At 39.6% G+C, this 21,796-nt stretch overlaps 1 protein-coding gene and 1 non-coding gene across 2 annotated transcripts; one reads left to right on the top strand and one right to left on the bottom strand.

Annotated features, from left to right (window-relative positions):
- The first annotated feature begins 2,312 nt into the window (after positions 1–2,312).
- On the top strand, positions 2,313–6,569 carry PNRC1 (proline rich nuclear receptor coactivator 1). The gene is made up of 2 exons (XM_004766921.3): positions 2,313–3,000; positions 5,477–6,569. Exons 1-2 carry the CDS (start codon positions 2,461–2,463, stop codon positions 5,918–5,920), a joined length of 984 nt encoding a protein of 327 aa, XP_004766978.1. The 5' UTR covers positions 2,313–2,460; the 3' UTR covers positions 5,921–6,569.
- Positions 6,570–16,241: 9,672 nt separating this feature from the next.
- On the bottom strand, positions 16,242–16,348 carry LOC123390940. The gene has a single exon (XR_006605536.1). It is a non-coding gene; the product is annotated as a U6 spliceosomal RNA (small nuclear RNA).
- Between the last annotated feature and the right edge of the window lie 5,448 nt (positions 16,349–21,796).

Below are 21,796 nucleotides of genomic sequence, written 5' to 3'. Positions count from 1 at the left end.
TATCATCTAGCACAGATGAAACCAGGTTTGAGTATTAAAATTAGGCTTTCCTAAAGACAAAGGATCTGTGCAAACTATACACAAAGCATAACATGAAATCCATTAATGTGGTTTTTTAAAACCTGGATTATTCTCTTCTGGTGATCCATTCCAGCTCCCTCGTTGTGGGAGGCACCAGTTTAGCACTCATTGTCCAGCCACAGCTGCAAGGCTACCTTCCTTAATGCACAGAATCCAGAGTCTTACATGAGGCCTATCCTTTTGGCCTCAAAAATATAAACTACATACAATGTAATAACTCTAAGGTTCACCCAAGAGATACACACAGACAACAATAGGTGTCTTCCATCAAGGGCCCCTTGGAACTGACTACCAGTTAGCAGCTCCCTGGAAGGTAAATTATTCTCCGGGACAGTGTGATATTGCCCCAGACAAAAACCAAACTTTAGGCCTTGTGGCAAATTGAAAAGAGGACTAGGCATTAGGAGTTCAAGGGATTTAGTCCTTGACTCATTCCGTGACTCTTTGGTATGTTATTTTATCCTTAGAGTCTTTATTTACATTAAAGGTAAAATAGAACTTATCTCTATCTACTTTAAAGGATTAGGGTGCGAATAAAACGAGTTAGATAAAAAAGGGCTTTGAGAAAGTATAAACTCTTACTAAAACAATTTTTTTAAATATTAATTTTTATTTATTTTTAAAAATTCTTACAAAAACAAAAGAACCACATCATTCTAGTGTCTCCATAATCTTTGCCTGTTCTTCTCCACCAACTCTTGCTAGGCCATTCTTGAACCCAACTTCAATTTGCAGACCAGAGGATTTGAATTAAAGGCCCTCTAAGATCTGTCACAGCTCTGGAAGTATAGGATTCCCATTCATCCAGTGAATAGGAGCACTTACTATATGTAACCTGTTGGAAACCCAAGAATGAGTAAAATCTAGCAAAAATGATAAAACCCAGCAACCATTAATGATGGACTATCATTTGAAAAGTTTATACAGATCTTCCTCAATTTACAAGGGTTTTATACCATTTGCATAAAGAGTTGGAAGCATTAATCTAGATATTCCCTCTGTCCAACTTTGTTACCAATCATAAAACATTTATCAAGCACCACAAAGCTGAAAAATATTTGCTAGAAGCTCCAAGGATATAGAGAAGTGTAAGATTATTGTGGTGATCTGAAGACCTATCGCACTTTGATCTTGCCATCCCTAGACTGGAGTCCAAATTCTATTAACTTACTGCATAATGTTTGACAAGGATTTTTTGCCTTTCTAAAGCTGTCCCCCCTCCCCCCCCATGAAATGGGGCTAAAATATAGCACCAGTTCCTTAGGGATGTTGTGAAGTTCAAATGACACAATTCGTGTAAAGAACAGTTTCTACCACCAAAGTACTTGATAAAATAGCCACGATATTTTGTGTGTGAGCGCAGTGCGGAGGGACGCTGCGCGAGATTTCCATAACACACCGCTAGCAAAACAAGACTGTTTGCAGAGCCTTTCACTTTCTCCCTCTGAGACGCAAGCCTCTTCCTTTGCCTTCTTCTCTGTCAGGCACCGTTTTGTGATCTCAAAGTCTCACAGTTCTTCAAGTATAAGGACAGTAACATTTCCACTGCTCAGTTACGGATTTATGGGGAACTCTTTATATACTAAGGAGCCAATTTCAGTCACTCCGTTCTTACTCTTTACTGTCGCTAACGAACAGCGTTGGTGACCCGAGTAAATGAAAACAAAAAACAAAACCCAAAAACGTAAGTCGCACTTCGCCCAAATATAATTTAAATGTGGACTGATTTCACAATTGCTAAGAATGAAACCCCTATAACGTACTTTGAAATCTTAAAAAAAAACAATACTGTTACATTAGGCTTGAAATAAAACAGATACATCCCCAAGGTCAGCAACTGAGGAAGCATCAGGGCCCTTGATGTTTCTCGATTCTTTCTCCCGCCCCCATCCCCTTTTCCAAATTCAGCCTAGATCCCGCACTTCCATCACTGCCTTCGGGGCAAGGTGCGGGGGCGAGTAAGGAGAAGGGTGGGGGAGGTGGGGCTGAAACGGAACTTCATTGTTCGCGGGACCGGCTCTTCCCGAAAGAGCCCGTTGGCAGCGCCTGCGCAGTGCGTGCTCTTTGTGCGGGGCTGCAGCAAGCTGGATGTTTGTGTGTGTCTCTCGGAGGCGGTGGAGGGAGAGCCAGAGGGGCGTGGCCAGTTCTGTCGCATTCTGATTGGTCTCCTGGAGGGAGGTGGGCGGGCACAGGGCGGAGCTTCTGATAACAACACTCAGCGCTGAGGCTGAAGCTGTTTGTTGCTGCGCCGCCACCGCCCGAACCATGGTCCACGCTCCACTCGGGCTCTCTTAGCAGCAGCCGCCGCCGCCGCCGCCCTTTGATCGCTGGCTTCACTTCCTCCTTTTCTTCTTGCTGAGCCACTTTCCTCCTAGAGCTATGACCGTCGTCTCCGTCCCCCAGCGGGAGCCACTTGTCCTGGGCGGCCGCCTTGCGTCTCTGGGCTTTTCCGCCCGCGGTTACTTCGGGGCCCTCCCGATGGTGACCACGGCCCCGCCGCCTTTACCCCGGATCCCGGACCCCCGGGCACTGCCCCCTACCCTTTTCCTCCCTCACTTCCTCGGGGGAGACGGTCCTTGTCTGACCCCGCAGCCTCGCGCCCCTGCACCTCTGTCCAACTGTAGTCTAGCTACGGCGGGAGGCACCCCTCGGGCAGCGCCAAAGAAGCGGCGAAAGAAGAGGGTGCGAGCCAGCCCGGCGGGGCAGCTGCCCAGCCGCTTCCATCAGTACCAGCAGCACCGGCCGAGCCTCGAGGGCGGGCGGAGCCCCGCGACGGGCCCGAGCGGAGCGCAGGAAGTCCCGGACCAGGCGGCCAATTTGGCCCCAGGTCCTGCGGCCGCAACCCAAACTGAGGAAGCGAGCCCTTTCCCCGGCCAGCTGCCGCCCGCGGCGCCCGGCCAGCCCTTGTTCAGAAGAGAGGTAAGGACCGCGAGGGGGACATGGAGGTTGTTGAGTTCTGGCCCTTAGACGGGCACGGGCCGGGCCTTGGAATTTGGGGCCCTGCTCTGAGGGGTCGGGAACGGGGGGGCCGGGGTGAGGGGCGGCTGTTTACTCGGGAGGGAAGTTTCCGTGACGCCCGCTCTGTTCTAGCTGGGGGAAGAAGGGGGAGGGGGAAGGCATGCGCTGGCGCTGCTGATTGGCTCCTGGGAGCCAGCCAATGAGAGGAGCGGCTGCGCCCCAGCAACAGCCTCAATTTAGAAGGCTGGCGCCGTTCCAGGGGGTTTCGGCGTTCGGGCGCGCGGTGGGGTGGGGGATGGAAGGGGCCCGCGGGAGGCTGACGTCAGCGCGCGCTACGTGCGCAGCGCTCCGGCGCTCATGAAGGAGGTTAGGCCGTGTGGCCGTGGTAGGGGAAGGGGTGGGCGACCGCCGTCAGCTACCTGACCGTTGGCAGCTGCAAGACTAGTCGGCGGCGCGCGTGCACTTTCCTCACCGCCCTGTTGGATTTGGAGTAGGCTACGAGCGGCTCCATTGCCTTTGGCTTTTTGCTGAGATGAGAGGTGCTGCGTGCGCGGCGCTGGCCCGATTGGGGCTCTGCCCCTCGCCGACCCGCCTGCTTAGCTCTACTTAACTTCAGAAGTTGGCAGGAGCGGCGGCAGTTCTTGCCTCTTTGAAACGATGTTTTTGCGTGTTCGTCTGTTAGATTAATGGGATGGTTTATTTCCAGTCCGTGCTGTAGTAGGCCTTATTAGTGGAAGGTGGTTTTATTGTGTCCAGAACGAGGAAACTTTTTAGAAAAGTTGAGTTGACGTTAAGCCACCCGATTGCCATGCTGTTGGGTTAGGATAAAATGAAATCTCAAACGAGATTAAATCGCTAAAATGATACGAAATTGACCTCTATAGCAAAATAAAACCTTCCAGTTTCAGTGACTTACACTGTCTTAAAAGAAATGAAAGTAAGTGGGGACGCTTTGGTGGCCAGTGGTTTCAGCGTCTGCCTCCCGCTCAAGTTACGATCCTGGAGTCCTGGGATCGAGTCCCTGCGTTAGACTCGCGGCTCAGCGGGGAGTCCGCTGCTCCCCCTGCTTGTGCTCCTTCCGTGTCTGACAATAAAATCTTGGAAAAGAAAAGCGCGCGCCTGGGTGGCTCAAGTTGGTTGAGTTTAGGCCCTCGGTTTGTCATGATCCCGGGTCCTGGGATCCAGTCCCCGCATCGGGCACCTTGCTCCTAGAGGAGTCTGCTGCTCCCTCTGCGCACCCCCCACTTCCCCCCGGCCCTGTGTGCTTGCTCGCTCTCAGAAAAGTAAATAAATGTAAAAAATTAAATAAAACATTAGATATTTTTAAAAATGAGAACAAGTTACAGCCATTTCTTGTTGGAAGAATATTGGAGAGATTGGAGATTGGCAGGTTCTCTCTCGCTGTGCCCTTGGGGGGTGGGGAGGAGATTTGACCTCTGTGATTACTTACATTAGATTGAAATTTTAAAAATGCCACGGCTCTGTGATACAGGATAAGCTAATAGTCTACTCTCGTACTACTTGTTTCCTAGTTAAGTAATAATTATTTTCTAGAACAGTTAAAACAGGGAACTCTGGCAATTACATGGAATGTTACCTTGCACCCCAGCGTTTGTTTTTTGGGTCCCGCTGCCCTACCATACTACAGGTATTGGAAAGGCAGTGATCGAATTAAGTACTGCATACTTTTCCATCCGGTCATGGTTTCCTATAAAGATCACTTTGAGTTAGGAAAAGTGATTAGAATTGGTGTAGCAACGTTTTTGAAGCAGTTGTTAAACCAGGAAGTAGGAGCTGGTGGGAACAATTTTCTGGTCATGTATTTGCTGTAAGTAGATATAACAGGGAAAGACAAAAAGTGATTAGTATTTAAATTTTTAATATTTGAATTTCTGAAATTTTGTTTTCCAAAACTGGGAGATAACTTTACTGTGTAGTTAGTAACCATTACCAAAACACTTGGTCATTTAAAATCTAGTTCCTGCTAATAAGTTTTTATCTGGAATAATTTTAAAAAGACTTGACTAAAAGACAAATAGTAATCTATGAACATAGATTTTATTTTTAACCAGATTCAGCCAATCAAAATGAAAGCGTGTGAAAATTTCTCTTAAACACATCCTAGTGTAAAATCACTGACACGTTTAGTATGTATATGTTTGGAAGGTAGCTCATTACTCTTCCTTACAGTTACAGAATGATGAACTTGGGTTACTTTGGGATTTTCCCTTTGACACTTGGTGATAGTAATGATTATATTTTTAGTAGTAAACTTAGAGTTTGCTTATTTGATAAGTGCAGTGCAGCGAGCACATACATGTTTAATCCAGACCATAATTAAAGTCCAGGAGAAGAAAACATTAAATACATGGTGTGAGGTTTGTGACTAATTTCTGTCATGAGACTGTATTCACTTTTATGTTCCTTGTCTTTGTAGGTTTTAAAATCAAAGATGGGAAAATCGGAGAAAATTGCCATTCCCCACGGCCAGCTTGTTCATGGTATACACTTGTGTGAACAACCAAAGATAAACAGACAGAAAAGCAAATATAACTTACCACTAACCAAGATCACCTCTGCAAAAAGAAATGAAAATAACTTTTGGCAGGATTCTGTTTCATCTGATTTACTCCAGAAGCAGGAAAAAAAGCCTTTTAAAAATACTGAGAACATTAAAAATATGCATTTGAAGAAATCAGCATTTCTAACTGAAGTGAACCAAAAGGAAAATTATGCTGGGGCAAAGTTTAGTGATCCACCTTCTCCTAGTGTTCTTCCAAAGCCTCCTAGTCACTGGATGGGAAGCACTATTGAAAATTCCAACCAAAATAGGGAGTTGATGGCAGTACACTTAAAAACGCTCCTAAAAGTTCAAACTTAGATCTCAGATTGCAGTATGTCTGTTAAACAGTTTTTTCAAAATCCCTGGACTCTTGAAAAGAAAATTGGTACAGAAATGGAAATTTGCCTTGTAACATAAAAGTGCAAAAGAGGAGTTAAAAAAATTATAACAACTTGTATTATATTTTATATTTTGTAAATACTGTATACCATGTATTATGTGTATATTGTTCATACTTGAGAGGTACATTATAGTTTTGTTATGAAAGTATGTATTTTGCCCTACCAGTTGGTAGGTGTTTTGTATATATACAATGGAGAAATTTTAAGTGTGCTAAGGCACATGGAAGACCGATTTATTTGCACAAGGTAATGAGATTTTTTTTAAAGAACAGCTATGTAATCTCAAGGTGAAGATCTAAATGTGAACAGTTTACTAATGCACTACTGAAGTTTAAATCCGTGGCACAATCATTGTAAACATGGGCTTTGTCTGTGTTTCTCTAAATTGATTTCTGCTTTCTAATCTGTAATTACTGGAAAACTCCTGTTCCCATTTTTACCAAACTTAATTTCTGGTTTTTGGTTTATCCATTCAAATTTAAAATACCTCTAGTTTCAATGCCAACAAAATTGGTTGTAATCAAATTTTTAAATATAATAATAATTTGGCCCCCCCTTTTATACTAGTCTTGACTCTTTGTGTGTGACTTTCGTGTTTGAGTGTATGACTAGGAGATGGGTTTTAACTTTTCCATTTTACTAATGTCTTAGTATTGCACTAATTGTCCTTCCTCCCTCTGAAATTTAGAGTCCAATAATTTAATGCTACTACCTCCCAGGGGAGGAATTCCCCATTTTATAGTGGGAATGGTTGTGGTAAGAAGTACAACTGATTAGTTTATAATTTACAATATATTTTTATATATGAACTGTTCATAAGCATTGTTTAACGTTCCCTATAATATCAGTGAAAGAAAAGGACGTTTGGCTCACTAAATTTACAATGATTTTGAATGGTGGTTCTTGAACCAAAGCAAGCATAATTTATGTTAAAATAGAGGTGGCAATTCTGAACCTCTTAATGTTTGCTAAAAGATAAATATGGTAGATTATGTATTTTTACTTTAAAATTCAAATTTTGTTCTAAAGCACAAGTTTTCCCTGTATGTTTTTTAGTTCTACAAAGCTAAGGTTTATCTTGAAACAAAAGGAAAGTTTTTTTGAGTAGTCAGGCAATACTTAACATATGAAAAGATTATTAAGAGGGTATATATGATTCTCAGACATACAAAAAGGGTAATAAAAGGTACATAAGATTCTCTTAAGGTGGAATAGTTGAGAAAGGTATTACCATCCTTCCAAGAAAAGAAACTGAAGAGTCTTAGGTCGTAGAGTCAAATGCTCATTTGATTCATACAGTAGGGGAGACTTTCTGGATGTGCAAAGGTAGGTGGTGTGGGTACAACCTTAGAACTGGTATTGATGAGCTAGCTGTGCCGGGAGGGTATGAAAACTTAATATAGCCACCACAAAATCTAAACTCAATGTAAGTGCCTGCAGTCTTGTTTACATGGCACATACCAGCCAACCATTCTTTGGCCCTGTCTAGAAAATGCTTCATTCTTCTATGTATATAGAGAAAGCTATACTTTTTTAAAGATTTTACTTATTTATTTGACCAGACAGATCACAGTTAGGCAGAGGGGCAGCCAGCAGCCTCCCTGCTGAGCAGAGATCCTGTTGCGGGGCTGGATCCCAGGATCCTGGGATCATGACCTGAGCTGAAGGCGGAGGCTTTAACCTACTGAGCCACCCAGGCACCCTGAGAAAGCTATGCTTAAGACATACAAGTTACATACAGCTGGCTTTAAAAAATGCAACGAAATACAGGAAGCTTTCGGCCTCGCAAAATTTTGTAAGATTTTCTAAGTAAAGGAAATAGATGATAAAATAATAGGTTTTATGGTTTGAAGAGTAAACAAAATTGGCTGAACTACACTATGGATGATACAGTTAAAGGTATTAGCAAATAATAGAGTTGAATAGTTTCGGTATTCTAGTAAGATGCTAGTCTGCTAGTGGTCCTAGTCCCTTGAGACTGCTGTAACAGTACCAAAGACGGGGTAGCTTATAAATTTCTCACTGTCGTTGCCCAGGAAGTCCAAGATAGTGACACCACCAGATTTCGAGTCTGAGAACCCAGTTAATGGTTCATAGATAAAGCGTCCATTAAGTCACATGGCAGGAAGGTTGAGAAAGCTTTCTTGGGCCCCTTTCGTAAGGCTATTAATCCATTCTGGAGGGTTCTACCCTCCTAACCTACTTCCTTCCCAAGGTCTTCACTTTGTAATACCATTAATTGTAGGTTAGGTTTCAACGTAATTCACACTGTAGTGCAGGACAATCTATTTAACCACCTCTGCTGTTCTACTGAAGTCTTAAGACATTTTCCCTCCAGTGTTCCTATAACTGGTTTTATGGGATTATAAAGGAAACACTTTGCATTCACCAACTTCAGGTATAAATTTTAACTAGTAGTGTTTATATGTGAGTGGAAATTTGTTCTATAGTAAAGTGCCATTGCATATATCCGTATGTAGAGTATTTTATACTGAAGTTGCTTTTAGACAGGTGTGTAGTCTGATACCTCAACTAACACTGGTAAAGTGACACTGCTGATACTAACACCATAGAGCTTTTACTTGCATTAATCTTAGTGCTAAGTATTTTAGTGTCCTTGTGGGCAGATAAAGGAAAAAAGGCAATAAAACATCAAATTGCACTATTAAAAGATTGACAGGAACAATTCTTTCCAGACTTAAAGGGGGTTTGCAAGTTAAAATATAAATTTTTAAGGTGGTTTATGTGGTTTATGAATGAGAAACACTAGAATGTTTTAAGCAAATAGTATATATTTTATCAGGACCAGCATTCAGGTTTTAGGGTAGTTTTTTTTGCTTTTTTAAAGATTTTATTTATTGGAGAGAACACAAGTGGCAGAGGGAGAGGGAGAAGCCTGCTCCCTTCTGAACAAGGCGTTGATCCCAGGACCCTGGGCTCATGACCTGAGCTGAAGGCAGGCAGTTAACCAACGGAGCCACCTGGTGCCTTGGCATTCAGGTCGTTAGGCATGTAGTTGACCTTTGAATAACATGGGTTCAAACTTGTTGGTCCACTTAGACATGGATTTTTATATAGACAGTACAATACTGTAAATACCATGATTTATTTTTTTTCTCTAGCTCACTTCATTGTAAGAAGACAGGATATGATAGAAAATACAGCGACTTAGCAGGCTTCTGGTGAACAGACTATTAATAGTTAAGATTTGGGGGAATCAAAAGTTACATGGGGATTTTTTGAATGCACAGGAGTTGGCACTCCTTAGCCCCCCTGTTAGTCGGGGGTCAACTAGACTATAATTACCCCTTAACTTTCACAATATTTTAGTATAAAGCTAGTGCTATACAACCATGGGATCCAGTCATGCTATACTTGGGGAAAACCATTTGTATTTCTCTAACATGTGGTTCCAGACTGTGTTAAAAAAAAAACCCATTACTTACTTAGTTTTTACCTGCCCTCTTTAAAAGCCCTAACTCAACTTCGGTGCTGAGAAGAAACAAAATCTAGACTTTATCCCAGTGCTTCTGCCCCCAGCAGCAGGTCCCAGAATGGATCTGGGACAGCTGACAACCCACCCAAAATGGTGAAATTAAGGTTGTGAGGAGCTGTGGCTGTGGTAGGCTAGACTCTGGATGCCCTGTCCCTCAATCCCCTGCATGTTACCAAAAGCATTTAGATATCTGGGGGAGGGTCTGGGTTGTCCTCACTCAAAGCCACCTTCTTCTGCCTTATTAACTGGTTCTTCCCAGAAATGGAGGGAAAAAAGATACTAAATGGCCTGAGGTTACAAAAAGGGACTGCTTTTGAAATTTGAGGGCTTCAAGAGGTGGTATAAAGGCAAGTTTTTTGAGTGGGGACATCAGTTCTAGAAAAGAAGCTAAAGGGTTTAGAGATGCAAAGGAACTTCTATCTGATGTTCACATTCTGTATGTGGCTCCATTCCTGCTCACATACATGCAAATACCTTCTTCAAAAATAGTTAGGAAAACTCATATTAGAAGTTCAGACCATAGTTTGAAAATTCCCTCAATACTGGTAACCAATTTTAATTTTTTTTAGTAATGTGTAAATATTAAAACTAATGGGTTGCTTTAGATCTGACCTCTCTCCCAGTCTGATTCCAGAAAATGGTTCATTCTTGCACAGGTTTGATAACACATTTCTTTATAAGATTATAAAAATTCCTAACAAACTAATACAGAGTCCCTGTCTTATGGAAAATAAAACTGTCTCAGCCATCCCTCCCCACCCTTATTTGACATTTCCCAGCTCCTTTGTGACATTTCTGAGCAGCATGCCTACAGTTTAATGTGTGGGGGCTTAACGTGTGAGCTATGTTCAGGAAAAACAAGGATAAATGGCAGCCCTGAAAGTATATGGGTGGCTGGGGAAGAAATGACAACTAACCAAAACGCAAACCGCATTCCACTTCCCTGCAACAACAAATGCCTGAAGAGGTGAAAACAAAAGTGAAGTCATTGTTTTCTTCCAGAAGGTAGTGAGGAGTTCTGGTGAGTAGGGATTGTCTAGTTGGGAATCTGACGCCTCAGAAGTAGCATTGAGTTGGGCCTTAAGATATTTGACATAGTATCTGACATGTAAAGAAAAGGAAACTAATGGTCAGAGGTAAAAGTCTGTATAGACAGTGGTGTAAAATTGATGGGGAGTATCCAGTAGCTCAAGATAAGCACAAAGAAAGAAACAATATACTGAAAGGTGTACTGTGGTAACAACCTGAGGGTCGTGAATGTAGTAAGAGATGCAACTTTATTCTGCAAGAATGGCAGAGCTGTCAAAGGTTTATGAGCAAGGGAAAGAGATTCCTGCTTCAAAAAGAAAACTGGTGAAAATATGGAGAACAGTTTGGAAAGGGAAAGCCTGAGGAAAAAGGATTTGTTGGTAGTTTAAAATTAGAGAAATGAGCCTAAGGACATTATTGGAGGGAACACCCAGGCGTGGACTTACTTGGGAGATGTTTTGAAGGTAGAATTAAGCATTGAGCAATTGCATGGAGGGTAAGAAAAGAGTTTTTAAATTGGGCAATTAGGAAGACAAAACTGGCAATTAGGGAACTCTGGAGGGGGATCCAAATTATAGAGGAAGGCACTTTTGATTTGCATGTTGAACGTGGAGGGGTGTGTGAGCTATCCACATGGAAATACACAGCAAGTAGAAGACAGGTCAGACCTAGAAGTACGGTTTTAGTAATAGTGCACAGAAGCAGTAATTACAGCATGAAAACGGAACCGAAGTAGTTTGTCTTTAGGTAGCCTCTCTACTTCTCTCAGAAGGCTTAATTAAAACCTTCACCAGTACTCTTGACCTCATCCCATTTGCCTCCTGTGGACTCTGAATTTCACCTATGACAGTAAATTAGTTGTTGAGTTCAAAAGTATTTCCTCTGGAGGCTCCTAGGTGACACAGTCAGTTAAGCGTTGACTCTTGGTTTTGGCTCAGGTCATGGTCTCAGGGTCATATGATCTCGCTCCACCTCCAGCCCACATCTGGGCTCAGCACTCAGTTTGGAGCTGGCTTGAGATTCTCTCCCTCTCCCTCTGCCCCTTCCTCTCGTGCATGCTCTCTCTCAAATAAATAAATAAGTCTTTTTTAAAAAAAGTATTTCCTCTGAAACTGGTAAATGGTACTTGGTTCTCTACCTACCTGTAAAAGTCTATGTTAGGAGAGAGCTCCAATTCAAGTTCTGAATTCTGATAGCAGGGGGGCCCAGGTGGTGAAGGGAGTAATAAAACTTATTTACTCTTTGTTAGTCCAAGATTTCAGACTAGGTAAAACTGACCTTTTATAACTTTTTTTTAAAGTAATCTCCACACACATTGTGGGACTCAAACTCACGACCCCAAGATCAGGATTTGCATGCTGCATTACTGACCGAGCCAGGTAGGTGCCCCCAACCTTTTATACTTCTGTTTTAGTGCATCTCCCATCTCCTAATGACCCTCCATTATGTTGTTGAATACACATGATCCTTTATTTAGAGGTTGGAAGTCTCCCCAGTTTCCATGCCCTTTATGCAACTGATACCCGATTCAGGTATCAAAGGGAATCAAACATATTTACTTACACTTGTGTGTGGAAAGGCTAATGGTCTCATCCTCCTCCCATATATTTTAAGTTTTTGAAAGACATTGCTGAACTAAATGCATTTTAAAATCACAGGCCTGGGGCCCCTGGGTGGCTCAGTGGGTTAAGCCTCTGCCTTCAGCTCAGGTCCTGATCCCAGGGTCCTGGGATCAAGTTCTGCATCAGGCCCTCTGCTTAGCAGGGAGCCTGCTTCCCACCCACCCCCACCTCTGTCTGTCTCTCTGCCTACTCTTGATTTCTCTCTCCCTGTCAAATAAATAAATAAAATCTTTAAAAAAATAAAATAAAATCACAGGCCTGCCTTGCTGAGCATCTGATCTCTGAGTTAACTCCTCAAAGTTGTTTTTTTGTACTTCCTTTTCTCTAGATCCATAAATCTTTCAAAAACCCAAAATATAACAGTTTTCAAGTGCAAAGAGAATGTCTCTGTTGTGAGATGAGATGGCAGAGTGTATAAACACAAGTCATGTGTAATTCAGAAACTACTTGTTTTTAAATTAGAAAGGAAATTTGAGAATACATTTTATAGAATGCTATTTATCAACACATAAAAATTTAACCTTTGAAAGAAACTTTCTTGAAAGTTTTAGATAGGATTCTCTGAAGGTATGGGGTAGATAGAGTTTTTTGTTTTTGTTTTTTAGGGTTAAAGATCATCTATTTTGTGCTTCAACTAAACCCCTTTTTAAATCTCTTGGATTAGATTGTCTTGAATTAATCTCTGAAGTTTTCAGATTAAAATCTGAAGTTTTCAGATTAAGTTACTTTTCATATCCTTTGCAATTATCTTGGAATTCTAAATTAAATATGCTGAAACATACAAGTAATGTTCCTAACACCCAGGAATTGTATTTGTCAAACTTAAACTTGTCTTATAACCCCAAACAGAATTACAATTTAAGATTTATAAAAGGTGCTGCATTTATGAGGCTCATTGTTGAGATCTTAGAATTCATTTTCTAAAGCAGAGTTATAGTAATGTTCCCTTAGTGTAGAATTGGTGACACAAATTAAAGTTCTTTGTTAGAGGAGTAGTTTATCATAGATTATATGCATTAATTACAGTCTGTGAATTAAGTAATGGTAGAAAGAAAAAATGGGAGAACTGGCAGAAGTAACCTACATAGAAAAGCATGTGCATATTTGTCAAAGGAGACTACGTGTTCTACTTAAGCTCCATTTAATTAAATCATGTGTTGTGAACATATAATAGCTTAAAAGATACTGATAAATAATAATGATGAAAATACTTCATTTCTCTAGTAATTCACATAGTTAAAACTTTTGTGTATAAGAAAGGATTCAGGAAAGTAATTTTTCCTAACCTAATCATAAAGTGGCAGAAAATTTGTGGTATTTTGTATCTGGTTGTAAAGATAACAGGTACTAACCAAATTCCTCCAAAGCTGGTCATACATACGTAGCTATTCCTAAGTTACTACAGATAGTTCCTTTTTTTCTAAAATTAGAGAGTAACCTTATTAGTTGTCAAAACCGAATTACAAATGTGTTCCTGGCAGTCTAGAATTTTGAGGAGGGGATGGCAGGTAGAAGACAGTTTGACGACTTTTGATTATTTCCAACATGCCAGTGTTTGATTTAAATTGAACTCAAAATTGCCTTTTAACAGGAAGAACTTTAAATAGAAAGATTATTATTGTACTGTACTTAGCAATATGGGATTATAGAGAGCTTTGGTTCTTCTTCTCAAAACCTTCGAGGGATGCCTGGGTGTCTCAGTTAAGTGTCTGCCTTCAACTCAAGTCATGATCCCAGGGTCCTGGAACTGAGTCCCGAGTCAGGCTCCTTGCTCAGCAAGGTGCCCGCTTCTCACTCTACCTGCCCCTCCCCCCTGCTTGTGTTCACGCACTCTTTCTCTCTGACAAATAAAGTATTTAAAAAGAAAAAAAGAAAAAAAAAACCCTTGGAGATTTACAATTTGGGGGATCATCCTGCTGTGAAATAAAGGCTGTCAATGGTTAAAATTACCCTTACTCTTTAAGTGATCAGGCATTTATTGTTCTCAAATTTTAGAATGAAAGGGTTGATGTCAAAGATGAGATTGCCCTTCTCCATTAGCTTTTCCAGTGGTCCTACTCACTGTATACTTCTTAACCATCTGTGTCTGTTAAATTCCTTTAATCTGATGCTTGAGACCAGAACCTAAATTTCAAAAGAAAAAATTAGTTTCATGAGAGTTATTCAACTAAGGTTTTCTGGATCACTCTTTAGCTAATTGGAATACCCTACTTATGAGCACTCCAGTTTTCAGAATTTTACTATTAAGTTTAAAATAATTGGAAAATACATGGATATATACGTGAAAAGCAGGTATAATTTACTGTTAATTGTAGGATTTAGGTAGTGGGTATATGGGTGTTCACTGTAAAATTATTTTTTACTAGAGTTTTGTAACAAAATGTTAATAGAATTTGGGAAGATTAAAGATGCTTTACTAGTTCACTCCAACATTACATGTCAGTTGAGTACATGCCAATAATTCTAAAAGCTTACATGTAGCATACAACACAAATTATCTTCTGAGGTTGTAAACTGTAAATCTCCTGAATGTTTTCCTTTGCACTTTCAGGTAGTCTGGTTAGTTGGTAATCACACTTCTAATAGAACAACTCTAATTAATGACTGAAAAACCAAAGCCACTGTAAATAACTGAAAGAGGAAAATGTATTTGATGTATTTAAGCATTGGCTTATTTGGGAAATGTGACAGTCAACATTTAATGTTAATGTTGACAAAATGTTAACGCTTGAAGATGCTCTAATTAGGGAGAATAAAGAGGTGGATGGAAACATATTCTGAAAGGGATTTATAATAACTGCCCATGGTTTGAGAGAAAAGTTAAATTGTCTAAAGTGGAACAACTTGAACTTCAAGCAGTGAAAAGAAATACGTATGTAAGAGAAGAAAGGGGATGCCTGAAGGGGTGGTTAGCATTGAAGTGCTTTGGGAGTAGGAGGGCACAAAGGTGTAAAACTCTTTTAACTCTTGGTTGGTTCCTACACTTTAAGGCCTTTAATGCTGAATTAATACCAGTGGTGCTAATGGAGAGCTAAAAGTGTTTAAAATTACTCCTTAAAAGATGTAGTTCCACTTTCTGTGATGGAAAATATTCATATAAAAGCCATAACCTTTTAGTCAAAATAGAGGGTGGAAAAAGTATGGTTGACAGAACCTCTTAATGAGTTATATTTGACTACTAACAGGCAGGTCAGACCTTTGTATAAAGTGCTTTTATATGAGATATTTTAGAATAAAAATTTTCATGCATCATGTTTTTAAGTGGTATTAAAAAGAAAAAACCCTCATTTAGTGGATTATATGGTAAGAGAAGGGAATTACAATACCAAAAATGGTTCGACTTTATATATCCATTAAAAATTGTAAGGAATATCTTAACAAAACTACAACATTAGTATTTTTAATTTAGCTACATGTAATATTTTAAGGCCAACATTTGAAAGTTTACTGACAATGCTGAATATCAACGTTTTTCTGTAAGGTTCTTACGAAATTGTATAAGTATTTCATAATGTGTTAAACTTAAATAATATGTCTTCTCATTTTTAAAATAGAAGATCTCCCAGGAGAATCTGACCAGTTACATAGCTTAGGTCAATTTTGAAAACGTCTTCAACAGAATACTTTTCTCAAGTTGTGAAATATGATTTTCACAAAACAGATAGTGCCTCACCAATGTAACAGAAATGAGTCTAATCCTGCTCCCCAAAAGCTGTTACAATATATTTACTTAATTCACTATTAAAAGAAATAGGCTATCACTTGGTTCTTGGAAGACTACTTTTTATTTTTTAATTTTTTTTATTTTCAGTGTAACAGTATTCATTGTTTTTGCACCACACCCAGTGCTCCCTGCAATCCGTGCCCTAATAACGCACCACTTTGTTCCCCCACCCTCCAACCCGCCCTGCCCCTTCAAACCCCTCAGATTGCTTTTCAGAGTCCATAGTCTCTCATGGTTCACCTCCCCTTCCAATTTCCCTCAACTCCCTTCTCCTAACTCCCATTGTCCTCCATGCTATTTGTTATGCTTCACAAATAAGTGAAACCATATGATAATTGACTCTCTCTGCTTATTTCACTCAGCATAAAAAAATATGGAACGCTTCACGAATTTGCGTGTCATCCTTGTGCAGGGCCCATGCTAATCTTCTCTGTATCGTTCCAATTTTAGTTTATGTACTGCCAAAGCGAACACTACTTTATTTTAAAGGATTGATTGATTGATTGATTGAGGGAGAGCCCATGTGAGCCCCAGCCCGGATGCTGGGGGTGTGGGAGGTGGAGACGCAGGCAGAGGGAGAGAGGCAGGCCAAGCCAGACTTGACCCAGGCCCCTGATACATCATGACCTGAACTGAAATCAAGATTTGGACACTTAACCAACTGAGCCACCCAGGCGCCCTTGGAAAACTGTTTTATTTTATTTATTTATTTATTTTTTTGGTGCAAAATGGTGGTTTATTAAAGCACGGGGACAGGACCCGTGGGCAGGAAGAGCTGCTGCCGACTGTTTTATTTTTATTTTTAATTTTTTTTTAAAGATTTTGTTTATTTGACAGAGAGAGATCACAAGTAGGCAGAGAGGCAGGCAGAGAGAGAGGAAGGGAAGCAGGCCCCCTGCTGAGCAGAGAGCCCGATGCAGGGCTTGATCCAAGGACCCTGAGATCATGACCTAAGCCGAAGGCATCGGCTTAACCCACTGAGCCACCCAGGCGCCCGGAAGATTGTTTTATACTGAGATTTTTCTTGAAACTAGAGTCAACTTAACAGCATTTTAAGTCTATATCATCAGCATAAGCTAAGAAAACTAGAATGTAGTTATTTCTTTAGAAAACAGGTGGTCTTAGCAGAGTATTCCCATTTTTCCTCAATCTACCTTTATGAAGCCCTTTAGTTCATACAATTACAAACTAGAAGTTATTTTGCTCCGTGTTTCAGTTACACTTTTTCTGAGAAACTACTCACTGTACACATAAGATCAAACAGTAATGAACATGCAATCAACCTCGACCCTTTAAGTTTTTGGCCAGTGTTCTGAAAGAACCTGAAACCTGCCAATATAGTAAGATATTCTTGATTTTAATCTGTAATCTTTTTACTATAAACATGGAAGTTGAATATGGTTTTTGAATTTATGAACCATATACTTAAAATCACCTTTTAAAAAAAAAAAAAGATTGTGTTTGAGATAAAGAGCATGGCAGGGGAGGATTAGGGGGCCAGGGGCAAGGGAGTAGGCTCTCCACTGAGGAGGGGTCCTCAGATGACCCGGGGCTCCATCCCAGGATCCTGGGATTATCACCTGAGCCAAAGGCAGATGCTTAACTCACTGAGCCACCCAGGTACCCCCAAATCACCAAAATCGCCTTTTATTTATTTTTAAGATTTTGTCGGAGAGGGAGAGAGCGTGCACAAGCAGGGGGTGCAGCAGGCAGGAGAAGCAGGCTCCCCACTGATCAAGGAGCCTTATGCAGGACTCCATCCCAGGATGCTGGGATCATGACCTCAGCCAAAGGCAGACATTTAACTGACTGAACCACCCAGGCATCCCATAATCACTTACTTTTAGAAGACAGTAACTGTCCATCTACTTTGCACCCACCTACCTCCACAGGTTGATACTATTTAGTTCCGTTAAGTTCAGAGTTGCAGTATATTCCTAGAATTTAAGATTCATATAGCCCTTTCCCCCAAACAGAATAAAAACATTATAGTTTTGGGGAGAAAATACTAATGATGGGGTATAATAGTTTATATATTTTTAAAATATTTTATTTATTTATTTGACAGAGAGAGAGAAGGAACACAAGCAGGGGGCGGAGAAGCAGGCTTCCAGCTGAGCAGGGATCCCCATGTGGGCCTTGATCCCAGGACCCCAGGAACGTCACCGGAGCCAAAGACAGACACTTAACGACTGAGCCACCCAGGCGCCCTAAGTGTGTATTTTTTATTTCAATTTTTCACGACTTAAGTAAAAAAATCATATGTCATTATATTGAGAGAAGCTGAATCAACCTGTAATGTCTGACTCTATCAGAGAGTGTATTTCCAAAAAAGTTTCTTGACTGAATTATCTTCATATTTAATTTCTTAATTTTATAAACATCTTTTTGAAGGTATACAAGACAAATTTTCCAGAAGGCCTAAATTGACCTTATAAACCAATGCCAGAATTCATGATATGATCATAAATGCCCTATTCATCAAGGGAGGGATTTAGATGCTAAAGTGCATAATCATCATTTAATGCTTGAAAATGTTTTCTAGCCAAATATAGGTTAAGTTCTGACTCCAAAAGCCATGTCTCACTAAACCACTGGTTTTTAAACTCTTGCAAGTCATGGACTTGTTTGAAAATCTACAGGGCCTAGACCTTCAAGTTTTGGTTCCATGATGCCAAATTAACATCTCTGCACCACATCATACTAAATACTGTGTGTGTGTGTGTGTGTGTGTGTGTGTGTACGCACGTATTTTTTTTCCTCGTATTTTTTTTTTTTTCCTAAGTAAACTGTGCCCTCTACCCTTGGTGTGGGACTACCACACCAAGATCAAGAGTCATCCTCTACCAACTGAGCTAGTCAAGTGCTCCTAAGTAGCATATATTTATCTACATACAAATACTCCAGATACTCTACCACCTGTATGGAAAACAAATATTAATATTTAATTCTAAGAAATTAAAATTTTAATCGAGTTTAGAGGAAGTGCAGAAATATTTCTAAATACTTCAGATTTTTACTAATTTTGCCTCTTGGAATGGGATGGGAATCAAGGCAGACATTCTTATGTGTAATCCAACAGTTGCATTTCAAGTAAACACTACAAATAATATATAAAGTCCTGAAACTAGTTTTAAGATTTACTTGAGACCAAGAGAGAGAAAACTCACAAGCACAAGTGGGGAGAAGGATTAGTGGGAGAGGGAAAAACAGACTCCCTACTGAGCAGGAAGCCCAACTTGGGGCTCGGTCCCAGGACCCCGAGATCAGGACCTCAGCTGAAGTCAGATGTTTAACTGACTGAGCCACCCAGGTGTCCTGAAATTAGTTCTGTTCATTTAAAAATAAGTTTAGCCTAGTGCAAGATGAAATCCTAGGCTTCAAATTAAAAAAAAATGGTTTATTCCACTGTTTGCAGCTCCAAGTATCAGCTGCTATACAGAAATTATTCTTAAAGATTATATTTGAGAATATATTTATTTGAGAAAGAGTGAGCAAGAGAGCAGAAGCAGGGGGGGTGGGTGGGTAGAGTGAGAGGGAGAAGCAGATTCCTCACTGAGGAGGGATCCTGACATGGGGTGCAATCCCAAGACTCCTGGATCGTGACCTGAGCTGAAGGCAGACACTTACTTAACTGACTAAGCCACCCAGGTGCCCCCCAAAATTATTTGTGTATTATTTATGGGGAGAAAGAAAACAAATAGTTGTAGTGGCCATTTTATTATTTTTTTTATACTGACCTATCCTCTGACCCTGAACAAATGTAGACAGCTAGTTCTCTATACTAAATTTGGAAGTACCTGAGTAAATATATTATCTTTAAAGGAAATGATCACAGATGTGTGAAACATTTGCTTTATTTAGTAACAGTCTTATCCTAAGTATCCTCTCCTAAATGGTCCAAGAAACAATTCTATAACAAAAGTGAATCCTAGAAGAGATGTACCCAGAAGACAATTTCTCAAGGAATCAGCACAATTGTCAATTTCCACTTAGTCACAGAACCCATTTACACTGAAAGCTTATAATCATTTATTTTTCTAATTCTATTCTCTCCTTTCCCTCTAAACATTATCTCAGTTTAGCATATATCTGTCAAAGCATCACAGTCAGGGAGGGGCAAGTCCGGAGCCCAGCCACTGCCCACTCCCAAGTCTAATAGTATGTGCTATGTGACCTAGTGGGTATCACTGAGCCTCTCTGCATCCCCTTTCCTTATCTGCAGTGGTATTTATCTCATAGAGCTGTTGTGATGATGAGTAAATAATGTAAAACTTACAGAGCAGTGCCAAGTAAATGTTCAAAAGAGTCTCAACTAATATCATTCCAATTTTTCCATCAAATCAAATAGTATCCTCCTAAGCAGCCTGAAGATTACAATGGAAAACCAAATCAGAGGTAAATTAAAGGGTAAAAATCTTCAGAAATACTGCTATATTAAATTTTTACTAAGATATAATCAAATGCAAAGTATAGACACTATAATCAATTCCTACTTAGTATTTCAAATAACAGTATTTCAGGTAACTGTGTGGATAAACCCAAACATTTATTTAGAAAATATAAAACATTACTATTAATATTTGTCTGTTCTTTCTTTGGACTATCCTTTAGATTTTCAACAGTGCCACACAATTTTATGACTAAGTTTTATTACAGCTGAACACTTCAAAGAGTTGTAGTTTTGAAGTTAATTCTATTAATGATTAAAGAAAGTGTATTCAGAAGGTACTGTACAGTTTACATGAATTTATGGTACTTGTCCAAATATTACCAGCATATAAATTATTTTGTAAAGCTGTTTCTTACATAGGGTCTAAAATGCAACGAAAAGTGGAATTAGTATTAAAAAAAAAAAATAGAAGCAACACTGGCTCCTATATGCCAAAAATATAAGACAGATTTTTTTTCTTAAGCACTCTAGTCACAAATATTAACTATATGGGCTGAGAACTTTTAATTTTTAATATACTTCAACAAAGTACACAAGTAGAACTCTATAAATATATCCCCTATAATAATCATATGCAAAACCATTTTATCACAAATACTACCAAAACCTTCTGAAAAACGTAAACTACACATTTTTAAAGAAATTCTCAGTTTTAACAACTACAAAAGCAATATCAATAAAGTTATTTGGTTTATAAAAATGAAGAGCATGTAAAGTAAATCTGAATGCCACAAAGCTTATTGAGGATGCAGTCTTGAATTCTTTAATACAAGATACTAAACACTTTCAAAAATAACAGGACTTACTCTATACAATTTAAAGTCTTGAGCTGGAACTCCAAAAAGAAAAAACTAAGTAGTGGATGAAAAGTACATATGTAGAAATAATGTTAAAAAAGCTTTTTATACAAAATGTACCACTCTTCAACTGTATAAGGCTTAATATGAGTATTTTTGGATAATGAGTCCTGCACATAATTTTTAGAGAAGTAGTCTCCAACCATTCAAAACTCAGTGTTTTTTAAAACATTTTTCTATTTCTGAAAGTGAATGAACACGGTACAGGATGCAACTTAATGTCAATTTATCTATACTGTTCCACACAGTAAAAATAAAAGCTTTTTTTGAGCTCAGGAAAGAATGTATTTTTTGAACACTTGATCTCTAGATAAATTCTACTTTTAGGAATGTCAGAATTTTGTAATATGAACTAATATCCACTAGGAACTGGCCCAAGTTTAAACAGAAGATACAAGAGAGTCATCAAGGTATGAAATAGTTTAAGTCTGCCCTATGTAATTATACAGTTATAATTACTTTTTACATGAAAGTAAAAGTGCTTTAAAGTAAAAAATATTTTTGTAAAAGGTATCATTAATATTACTAATACTTCATATCCAAGTAGGATTTTCCACATTAGTTTCATTTTACCCAATTCCCTTGAAAAGTATCCTTCTGCCACAATGTAAA

This window comes from Mustela putorius, unplaced genomic scaffold (assembly GCF_011764305.1).
Source record: "Mustela putorius furo isolate JIRA1106 unplaced genomic scaffold, ASM1176430v1.1 tig00000166_pilon_pilon_pilon, whole genome shotgun sequence".
NCBI classification, from domain to species: domain Eukaryota; kingdom Metazoa; phylum Chordata; class Mammalia; order Carnivora; family Mustelidae; genus Mustela; species Mustela putorius.
This window is presented reverse-complemented; position numbering and strand designations above follow the sequence as displayed.

What these genes read in the sequence shown, in the direction of transcription:
- PNRC1 (XM_004766921.3), top strand. Translation starts at nt 2,461, where the DNA reads ATGACCGTCGTCTCCGTCCCCCAGCGGGAGCCACTTGTCCTGGGCGGC. An exon ending in AGCCCTTGTTCAGAAGAGAG is followed by an intron (nt 3,001 to 5,476) that starts GTAAGGACCGCG and finishes TTGTCTTTGTAG; the next exon opens with GTTTTAAAATCAAAGATGGG.